We start from the raw sequence: 11,611 nt of genomic DNA, 5'->3' as shown, positions 1-11,611 counted from the left end.
GTGTCACTTCGTAACCTTTCTTGCAGTTCAACCTCAGGTTTGAACAAACAACATAATTCTGAGAAGTTAAATAACTTGTTCACGGTTCCACAGCCAGTCAGAATAAGAGTTGGGACTAAAACCCAGTCCCTCTGAATTTAATTAATGTTCCTTCTATGTAAAGGAAGGAAAACCTGAAGATGCGCTTTAAGCATGGGTAACAGAAACGCGAAGTTACAACCAGCCATGATCGCAACCACGCATGCGCCTACTACTGGTAGCGCGGCGGAAGAGCAGCGAAGGTTAAAGGTGATGAATTACGACCTCTGCTGGCGACGCTCACGACTCCTGCCGTAAAGGCCGTGTTTGGCGCCTGCGCACTTCCTTTCCCTTTCGGATTCCCGACGAGGTGTTTGCAGTAAGGGGTTCTCCCTACGCCACGCGGCCGTCGCTATGGTGAAGCTGAGCAAAGAGGCCAAGCAGAGACTGCAGCAGCTCTTCAAGGGGGGCCAGTTTGCCATCCGCTGGGGCTTTATCCCTCTTGTGATTTACCTGGGTCAGTAGGAGAAGAACCGGGAAAGTGACTGGAGGGAAGAGGGTGGCGGAGACTGCTGTCCCATTTTTGGCCATCGAGGGAGGGAGAGAAAAACAGGGGACACCGCCGTGCACGGCCCCTGAGGCTGTCTAGTCAAGTGGGGCCGAGCTAACCTGAGTTCAAGTTCCCGTTCTATCGCTTTATAGTTGCATGGTCTTTAACCAGTCTTGCAATCCCTCCTTTTCTATTTTTGCATCCTTAAAGTGGAGGTCATGCTTCTCGGGATTGTTGGGAGGGTTGGATGACCCCAGTGGATGTAAAAGCGACTAGTGCACTCTTTAGCACTAGGTGAGTTCTCGGGGTGTTTGTCCTCACTTGTTCTCTAAGTGGAAAGAGGCCTGTTCTGGGAATCTAGATCCCTCGTGAAAGTACCACTGCCATGAAAGCATGATTATAATAATAATCGTTGGATGCCTCTGCTTTCTTACCTGTACAATGAAGGGTTTGGATGATTTCTGTTACTGCCCCCATTTTACAGGTGAGGAAACAGCCGTAGAGAAACTTTTGCCAAGGTCGCACAGCTATGCTGACTGAGGGAATTATGGGCTCAGGCAGTGGGGCATCAGAGCTCATAGTCTTAACCACTATAGGGTACTTAAAGGATTTGTTTTTTTTTTTGTTTTGTTTTGTTTTTTTGTATTTGTTTTTGAGACAGAGCCTCGCTCTGTCACCCAGACTGGAGTGCAGTGGCGCTATCACGGCTTATTGCAACCTCCGCCCGCTGTGCTCTAGCGATCCTCCCACGGAGCTCAGTCTCTCAAGTAGCTGGGACTATAGGCTCGTGCCACCAGGCTCCGTCACTTACTGCAAAGATTTGTTAATATTTTTCAGTTAGGGCTGCAGACTGGGACCTATTCTGTAGTTTTTTCTTTTCTCTTTTCTTTTTTTCCTTTTTTTTTTTTTTTTTTGGAGACATAGTCTAGCTCTGTGCCCAGGCTGGAGTGTAGTGGCGCGATCTCTGCCCACTGCAATCTCTGCCTCTTGGGATCAAGCGATCCTTCCCCCATTAGCCTCCCGAGTAGCTGGGATTACAGACTTGCAGCCACCGCTCGCGACTGATTTTTATAATTTTAGTAGAGACGGGGTTTTGCTATGTTGGCCAGGCTGGTCTCAAACTTCTGGCCTCCAGTTAGCTACCGCCCCTCTCGCCGGCCCCCGCCCCGCGCGCGGCCTCCCAAAGGGCTGGGATTACAAGTGTGAATCACCGCGTCCAGCCAGTAGTTGTTTTTTTTTTTTTTTTTTTTTTTTTTTTTAATTTTACTGCCCCACTCAGGCAGTTCCGTGAAAGGGAAAGAGCGGGTTTTTCATCCCAGCTGTGTCAGTTTGATCATATAGTTTGACAATTCTAAAACTCAGTTTCACATTTTAAAATGCTGTGATTTTAACAAGGTGCTGCTTCCTATTTAGGTGTCATGCATTGTATAAGATAAAGTACACTGTGATTAAGCAGCTGTGGTTTCTTTTTCTCCATGAGTTGCAAGCCAGCTGATAACCTGGGATTATAGAACTTAAAAAGATGTTTTTCTCCTTTATTCTGGGTGCAATTTTTTTAAAAAAACATTGCTTTTCTAGATTTTAGTGACTTTGTGTGGGTACCAAGAATTAGAGTAAATATGACAGTTGTGTTGTCCCCACTATTCTGCAGCACCTCCCCCCACCCACTTCTTTCACTTAATAGAAGGGCCTACTCTGGCTGGTCAAACACTGAGACTAGCTCTCCTTTTAGCTAAGAGAGGTGTGGAAGCTTGATTCTTCCCTTTCTTTGTGCCACCTTCTGTTTTCATTGTGTATGCGAGGTCCTATTTTAGTGTGCTCTTGCTTTTTGTGTTCCTGTGGTTCTTTGCTTCTCTGTAAGTCTTTTCATCTACTGTTCCCTCCTCCTCCCTGTTTTGAAATTCCATTTCTATTGCTAGAAAGCTATAGCTGGTTGCTGCAATCTACATGCCAGGGGCTTTCGTCTAAGAGTTGATAATGCATTCCTTTTCCATACTACAGTTTATTTTTCTTTTTATGCACACTGGCTATATTCCTTTTCTAGGACTACCATTATGGTGATTTTCACCCCAACATTCAATTCAAGTTCTATGAGATTGATGTTAAGGTTGTCTTTCCAGTACTTGTTTATCATTGTCTTTTCCCTTATGCTGTATATTTAATTTTATGTCTAAACCAGTTCCCACGTTGAAATAGAGACAGGGGCTTGCTATGTTACCCAGGCTGGTCTTGAACTTCTGGCTTCAAGTGATCTTCCGATCTTGGCCTCCCAAAGTGCTGGGATTATAGGAATGAGCCACCACACCTGGCTCCAGGTTGTTCTTTTACTTCCTCCACCTCAACTCTCACTAAAACCAGCAATTGCAGATTTAACTTTGTGTGTAATTTAGATTTAGTCATAACTTTCAGTGCTTTGGGGAGTATAGTGCTGTAAAATATGACAAGCAGTGACACGATAATAGAGAATCTGTCTGGACATCTACTAACAAGGTTTTAATGAGCCACTTGTTGGAAGGCGATTCTCCATGGTCTCTCGCATTTCTGCATATCTTATAAGCAGAGGCTCTGATGACCCTTTGTTTCATGTTATCTTTTGAGGGCGTTTGTAGAACAAACAGCCTTGGAAAATAGTATCTCCAAACAGAGCAAAGGGAGATGCGCTTGCAGCCCATTATAAAAGATTCTGGTTCCCTAAATTCCAGTTAATATCCTGCAGTGCAGTCCACCACATGTGCAGGTGTCATCCGGACCTCTTTACATGGAAATTGGGAGTTGAGGAACTGAAGCAAAAGTGATGATACTTTCACAATCTATTGCTGGAAGTAATAAAGTGTTCTTTGTTTCTGACTTAGAATATTGTCTATACCAGCTGGGTGCAGTGGCTCACGCCTGTCATCCCAGCACTTTGGGAGGCTGAGGTGGATAGATCACCAGAGGTCAGGAGTTTGAGACCAGCCTGACCAACATGGATAAACCCCATCTCTACTGAAAATACAAAAATTAGCTGGGCGTAGTGGTGCATGCCTGTAATCCCAGCTACTCAGAAGGCTGAGGCAGGAGAATAGCTTGAACCCGGGAGGAGACGGAGGTTGCAGTGAGCTGAGATTGTACCACTACACTCCAGACTGACGACAGAGCGAGACTCCGTCTCAAAAAAAAAATAATAAAAAAAAATAATAAAAAAAATTTATACCAACATCTGTGAAACTGGCAGGCCAGTTTGTTATCTTTTATTTATTTATTTTAATGGTCTAAGTCACAGAAGATTTTTTTAAAAATATTAACTTTTATTGCCTATTACAAATACTATTTTTTGTTATCTTTTAAATAAGATACAATTGCAGACCCCTCATAGTTCTTTAAACCTCCCAAACTTAATCAGTTACTTCAGCAAGTGAGCATATATGTTATCAGGTTAGTTTATAAATATATTTTAAACGGTAAAAGATAACCATACTTGTAAAGAGTATTTAGGTTGTTAAATAATAAGTATTGGATGATCCATCCCCTGCCGTCCCCCGCCTTCCACCCTGTCCCTTTTCTATCATTGGTCGTTGTTTTATAAAAAGAGAGGTTTATGAGGGATAAAATTTCCTCAGTTGTGTTTTTTAAAAAGTTCAGTAGTTTTTCCTCCAGGCATGGTGGTTCATGCCTGTAATACCAGCACTTTGGGAGGCTGAGGAGTCTGATCACTTGAGCCCAGGAGTTCAAGACCAGCCTCAGCAATATAGTGAAACCTTGTCTCTAAAAAAATTTAAAAGCTTGGTTGTGTGTTTTTCCAAAAATCATTTTGCTCTTCATAGTCTTTCATCCAGTATAATTTGGGAGTTGTGGTATCTTATTTCTGGGTAAATGACTAATAATGAAAGATAGAACATGCTAAGGGCAACTGTGCCAATTGTGTATATAATAGGAATAATGACCGTGTGCAGTGACTCACTGAGAAAGTTGTTTGTTTTTGTCTGGGCATGGTGGTTCACACCTGTAATCCCAGCACTTTGGAAAGCCGAGGCAGGTGGATCATTTGAGGTCAGGAGTTTGAGACCAGCCTGGCCAACATAGTGAGATCCTGTCTGTACTAAAAATACAAAAAAATTTAGCTGAGCGTGGCAGTGTGTGCCTATAATCCTAGCTACTTAGGAGGCTGAGACAGGAGAATAGCTTGAGCCTGGGAGGCAGAGGTGACAGAGGTTGCAGTGAGTTGAGATCATGCCACAACACTCCAGCCTGGGTGACAGAGTGAGACTCTGTCTCAAAAAGAAAGGAGTAAGATAGCTTGTTCTTCCTACTGATTAGTCCTGGACACAATTTCATACTCTAATGAAGATTAGAGACTTCTGTAGTACAGGTAAATTTAGATAGTGCTGGTTGGTCTAGATACCATTCTAGCTATCCTAGGTTGGATTACAAAGAAGAAAAAGTCTTGATTGTAAATGTTTTGTTTGCTGGGGGTTTAATTAATACTTTTTTCTCTTCTGTCTTCCTTGATTCAGGATTTAAGAGGGGTGCAGATCCTGGAATGCCTGAACCAACTGTTTTGAGGTACTGCTCTTAAAACTAAACATTTCAGGGCAAATGTTCATACAGTAGTACTGAATCACTAAGATGTAAAAGGGTAATAGTGGCAGGCCTTGAAATGGAGCTTTATCAGTCAGTATAGTTTTGGGTTACTGGAAAACTGCAACTACTTTCTCTTCCCCCTCCTAATTTGTATTTACTGTACCATGTTATAACTACAACGAAGCACATTTTAACAGAAAAAGAATTTATTATCCTACCACTTTAAAATGCAAACTGTTTTAAATTTCCCATATTCCCATCTTGTCCTCATTCAGATGAATACAACCTTTTATGTCATTCTGACAAGGGTATGCAGGATTTTGTTTTCACTTAAAATTTGAGTTGCTATCCCATGTGTTTTCCAGTTGTGGTTTACCTAGGTTTTTCAATTTTTAAGTATTTTATACAACAATATAATTAACATTTGGGCAGGGTGTGGTGGCTCACACCTGCAATCTCAGCACTTTGGAAAGCCAAGGTGGGAAGATCGTGGAAGGGTTGCTTGAGGCTAGGAGTTCAAGACCAGCCTGGGCAATATAGCAAGATCCAACTCTACCAAAAAAAAGGAAAAAAGTAAATAATTAACATTTGTGTATACATAGCTTTTATAGATTTTGATTTCCTTATAAATTGTCATGGGATTAATAAAGTATATGAACATTTATGGCTCTTGACTGTCAAATTCCTTTCTCAGAAATGATCTTGCTGGTATGTGTAAGCACTCGTGAAAACTTCACACACACAGTATACATATTCATATACACATGTATGCATATATGTGCATACTTGTGAAAATTATATGTATACGTGTAATCTCAAACAGGCAGGTTTGCTCTGGAGGAAGGACTGATATTTGTGGCACTATGATGATCATGACTACTGCACACTAGTGAATTGAATTTCTGCTTGATCCTGTCTCAGACCTCTCTTGTGGGTTGCCCTCACAGACTTTTCACTGACTATTCTAGGGCTTCATTCATTTTCTTCGAACTTTTACTGTAAGCCACGTTTTTCTAGAGTGGGCAGAAAATACGTTATTCACTATCACCTACAATGTGTCAGCCACTGCTTTAGGTGCTTTTTACACAATGTGTCTAGTTGTCACTTCAGTCCTTCAGAGCAGGTTATACAGTAAGTAGGTGGTGGAATATGTTCTATTTCCGAAGCTCGCATTCTTTCCGCTGGGTCCATGTGGCCTTCCCCAAGTAATTTTACCTCTTCCTTTACTTAGCACAATGCCATCTGATATGAATTTCGTCCACCACATCTGCCTTGCTGCTCTCTTCTTTTTCAGAGGAAGGTCTTTTTTATTCTCAAAGGGTACCACAATATGTGCCTTCAAATTGTTCACTTCTGCAGTTATTCTCTTTTCCCTGATAAAGTTTTTCAACAGATGATCTTCACGCACTACCTTCCTCTCCTCCCTCTCTTCCTTTAACTATTTATGGCATGACTTTTAAGAACTGCTTTCAGAGAATCCCCACTAAGTCCTTTTTTCTTAGCCTTTATTCTTTGATCTATCGTTTCCTTTTCTGTAAAATAGGGATTGAGGCAATATATCTGCTGCCTACTAGTTGAGTGGCCTTGGCCTTAGACCAGTTATTTCCTTAGAGAAACATTACCTTGGGAAGCGTGAGAGAGGACTACTGAGTCAAGCTGTGTGGCATTTCCAAGTACTGGAAATTATCATCAAATAACTTTCTCCAAGAAGCCATTAACCTTTCTAAACTTCATCTCTGCTTTTTATCATTTGGGGATAATAATACCTACATAATAAGGTAGCTATGAGCATTGAATAAGAATATTATATATAAAGTATTAGTACTTGTCAAGTAATATGTGATCAGTAAGCTATTAATAATAATTTTTAATCTTTTCAGTGTCATCTTTTTATCCTCATTTCCTTATCCTATGAAAACAGTGCTCTAGCTGTATGATACTGCATGCTAAGTCCCAGAATAAACTATATATATTTTTATGCCTTTGCCCCTATACTTGTGCTCCCTCAGCCTGGAATGCTTTTCCCCCTTAGTTTCCACTGGATGGAAATCTGCTTCTAGAAAAGCCCAATCTCAAATGTTGCCCCTTCCGTAAATCTCTTCCTTCTTTCCTCCTAGCTAAAACTATTCTGTTTTTTGTGTTTCTATAGTTTCTTTTTTTCTTTTTAATTTTTATGGAGGCAGGATCTCACCATATTGCCTAGTCTGGTCTCAAACTCCTGGGATCAAGTGCTGAGATTATAGGCATGGGCCACTGCGTCCAGCCCCATAGTATCCTTTTGTATCTGTCATTCTCTGCCTTGTAGCTATAATATATTTTGTCTCATAAGCACCTAAAGTAATTGCTCAACAAGTGTTGAATTAATGACCCTCATCTCTTGATGGTCTTCTGTGGGTTTTTTATATTTTATTTTAGTTTTTTTTTTTTTTTTAGAGACAGGGTCTCACTGTGTTGCCCAGTCTGGTCTTGAACTTCTGGGCTCAAACAATCCTCCCACCTGGCCTCCCAATGTGCTAGGATTACAAGCGTGAGCCACAGCACCTGGCCGTCTTGGTGGTCCTTTGGACAGGAATTGACAAAGCATTGTATCTTGTACAAATTTTAGGCTGGACCAGCATGCTGGGAAATAACATTTTTTTGTGCCCTGGGTGATGTAGGATACAGAAGTGGGGAGAGAATGTGTCTTTCTGTTGTCCTTTTTTGAGGCTGCATTTATCCCAACAAGATTTGAACCTTCAACAACTAGGTGAAGCATCCCTGTCCTACCGCTTTTCATTTCTTCATCTTACTGTCTTCTCAGTGCTTCTCTCCTTCCTGGCGCTAATCCTCTTGATCTTTTCTGTCATTAAGAACATCTTCTGGTTTCCTTCCAGAGGCATTTGTGTTTTAGGAAAGAATTGAGTGACTGCCTGCTGTAAAGGGTTACTCAGTTAAGGAATTTCATGTACTGTGCTCCCCACACTGGGAAGAGTAACTAGAGAGATCTGAACTGCCTCATCTGTACTCTGAAAGGAACAGAATTATACCTGCTATGGTTTTTATTAACATAAAACTTATTGTTTATTAATATAAAGTCTATTGTTTCTACATATATTTATTGTGTATATAATACTTATGTAAATAATACAGTTAAGGATCTACTAGTTTGTTTCCCTTGCCAAGTTGTTGGGTTCTTTGAGATTAGGACCACTTTCATCTTAGTATCCTCTTTCACCCAGGATGGCTTATTGTATGTGGTCAGCAAATGTTGGTTGACATGAATGCCTTATTCAAAAGTACTTTAATATATAAGGGGCAGTGTCTTAGTGAAATATTTAGGCAAAATATGTGAATATCAAGGTTAAGAGAATCATTTCCATTATCTGCATAAGGCTGAGCAAAATTTCCTTTTTATATTTTTGCTGCCCATTACCATTGAAGAAGAGACCTTTATAGATCTTTTTTTGTGTTTTCTTCTGTCACCCAGGCTGGAGTGCAGTGGCGCAGTCATGGCTCACTGCAGCCTTGACCTCCTGAGCTCAGGTGGTCCTCCCACCTCAGCCTCCCTAGTAGCCAGGACAGCAGGCACGTGTTACCACGCCTGGCTAATTTTTTTTTTTTTTTTTTTTGGAGTTGGAGTCTTGCTCTGTCGCCCAGGCTGGAGTGCAATGGCCCAATCTCGGCTCACTGCAACCTCTACCTCCCAGATTCAAGCGATTCTCCTGCATCAGCCTCCTGAGTAGCTGGGATTACAGGCATGCACCATGAAGCCCGGCTAATTTTTGTATTTTTTTTTTTTTTTTTGGTGGAGACAGGGTTTCACCATGTTGGTCAGGCTGTTTTTTGTTGTTGTTGTTGTTTTGTTTGTTTTTTGAGATGGAGTCTCGATCTGTGTTGCCCAGGCTGGAGTGCAGTGGTGCGATCTCGACTCACTGCAACCTCCGCCCCCCGGGTTCACTGCATTCTCCTGCCGAGTAGCTGGGACTACAGGCGCCTGCCACAATGCCCAGCTAATTTTTTGTGTGTGTGTTTTTGGTAGAGACGGGGTTTCACCATGTTAGCCAAGATGGTCTTGATCTTCTGACCTCGTGATCCGCTCGCCTTGGCCTCCCAAAGTGCTGGGATTACAGGCGTGAGCCACTGCGCCCAGCCTTTCTTTTTTTTTTCTTTTTTTTTTTTTAAGAGACAGGGTTTCACCATGTTTCCAAGGCTGGTTTCGTACTCGTGGGCTCAGGCGATCCACCCGCCTCAGCCTCCAAAGTCCTGGGATTACAGGCATGAGCTATCATGCCTAGTCAGTAATTTATTTTTATATTTTCACTGTGTGCAAAAATACTTAAGAGTTTAAGGGGAGATTTTAATACACAATGGAAATTGGAAATAGATGTGTGTTTTCTTCTTAGGCACAGGGAAATTTCTTTTTTTTTTTTTTTGCGACGGAGTCTCGCCCTGTCACCTAGGCTGGAGTGCAGTGGCGTGATCTTGGCTCACTGCAAGCTCCGCCTCCTGGGTTCATGCTATTCTGCCTCAGCCTCCCACGTAGCTGGGATTACAGGCTCCCACCACCATGCCCAGCTAATTTTTTTTTTTTTTTTTTTTTTTTTTTTTTTTTTTTTTTTTTTTTGTATTTTAGTAGAGTCGGGGTTTCACAGTGTTAGCCAGGACGGTCTTGATCTCCTGGCTTCGTGATCCACCCGCCTTGGCCTCCCAAAGTGCTGGGATTACAGGCATGAGCCATTGCGCCTGGCTGAAAATAATTTTTAAAAATAAACTACAAAACTGTCATTGTCATTTAATAATGCAGTTTTATTCAATGGGCCACATTTTTAAGTAGCCGGATTTAGAAATGAAACCATCTCTTTCCTCCTTCTTAGACTCTACTGGAGTCAGCAAATGATTTGGGAGTTGGGCTTCTTAGTGACTGGAATGTTTGGGGTAAGAGTTAGTTGAGGTGGAAGTGGAGGCTAATTGCTCCCTAGGAACCTAATGGTTGTAAGAGCACTTAGGCCACATCCCACTCTACCCTCTTAAATGATAAAACTATCTCAGTTCCTCAATTTCCACATTAAAATAGGGATCGTAGTTGGGAGTTGTGAACTTTCCTTAGTGTCTAATGCACAGAAACCATTCAATAAATGTTATTTTAGTATTACTGATGTTGCATCTAATAATGAGATAGCTTTGTTTTCTGGGTTTATCAGGCTTACCTGTTAATATGGAAATGAGTAATCGTTTTCCTTTTGATTGACTTCATTTTCTGTCTGCTCACATTTTTGTGTTTGTTTATGATAGGTAACTGCGCTCAAAAGTAACTAAAGTGTATTTTAATACAGTTCTGTATGTTTAATTTGTTTGGTGGGATTGATCCTAGTCTTTTCATAACTCTGAATTTGATAGATGAGGAAACAAACATAAATGTATAAAATTTTCCAGGTCTTAGGTTATGTGTAGAAGATTTTTATTTTGGAATTTAATTTCTTTCTCCTCTTCACAAACATTTTAGCCTACTTTGGGGATAAAGGATTATTTGGTCTTCTGGATTTGGAGGCAATCAGCGGACAGCATGGAAGATGTGTGCTCTGGCTCGGATAAGAGATGGGACATCGTTCAGTCACTAGTTGGATGGCACAAGGCTCTTCACAGATGCATCTGTAGCAGAGTGGAACTTGTACTAACTTATGATAGAATGTATCAGAATAAATGTTTTTAACAATGTTATGCTTGAGTCTTTTTTGAATTGAACATGCTAGGATTATCAGGTAAAAATTAAGCCTTTTGGTACTTTTTTAAAACGGGGAATTTGTGTATATACCTAGGTGCTGTTTACACCTGTAAATCCCAGCACTTTGGGAGACCAAGGCGGGTGGATCATGATATAAAAAAAATTTTCCAAGTTAATTCCTGCCCATTGACCTAACATATGGATTACAGTTTCCCTTTGCAGTGAATTAATAACTCCTAGGGTATTCCGAATGTAGTAAGAATACAGATAGTTCTCAGTTTGTGACAAACCAAACTGTCACTTCCTCCTCTGCATTAAAGTTCTGAGCGCAAGAAATAAAAGTCCTGGTGGCTCTGTTGCACTGGAGAGTTGTGTGATTTATTTGTAGGTTAAATGTGAGTCTAAAGTTTCCCTCAGTTATATTGGGAAACTAGAGCTGGCTGGGCAAGAGCCCGTGGAGAGCTACATGGAATAGTAGCACTGTTTTCTGGTACAAAGAAAGGCAGCTAATGAATGGAAACTAGTTTTCAGTTCTAGATACTGGTTTCCTGGGACCTTCACCTCTATTTGAATCCTACTTTTAATTAGTTTTTTCCATTCTTCTAACAAAATAGCATTATTTACTACGTTTGGCCATTGTTACTAATACGAGAAAGCAGAACCTGAAACAGTTTGGAAAGAGCCTGTTGGGTTGAATATTTTAAGCATCCAGTGTTTAGGCATGATCATGACTATAATCCCTCTCAGGTGCTGGGAGCTGCCATCACCAGAAAGTTCTTATT

At 41.2% G+C, this 11,611-nt stretch overlaps 1 protein-coding gene across 1 annotated transcript; it reads left to right on the top strand.

The window, feature by feature from the left end:
- Nucleotides 1-337: 337 nt before the first annotated feature.
- TOMM7 (translocase of outer mitochondrial membrane 7) lies at nt 338-10,825 on the top strand. The gene is made up of 3 exons (XM_017871561.1): nt 338-535; nt 5,062-5,110; nt 10,611-10,825. The coding sequence occupies exons 1-3, from the start codon at nt 433-435 to the stop codon at nt 10,624-10,626; spliced, it is 168 nt and encodes a 55-aa protein (XP_017727050.1). The 5' UTR covers nt 338-432; the 3' UTR covers nt 10,627-10,825.
- The last annotated feature ends 786 nt before the right edge of the window (nt 10,826-11,611 follow it).

The sequence above is a fragment of the Rhinopithecus bieti genome, unplaced genomic scaffold (assembly GCF_001698545.2).
Source record: "Rhinopithecus bieti isolate Rb0 unplaced genomic scaffold, ASM169854v2 scaffold_5882, whole genome shotgun sequence".
NCBI lineage: Eukaryota > Metazoa > Chordata > Mammalia > Primates > Cercopithecidae > Rhinopithecus > Rhinopithecus bieti.
Note: the sequence above shows the minus strand (reverse complement) of the source record. Positions and strands in the feature narration are given on the sequence as shown.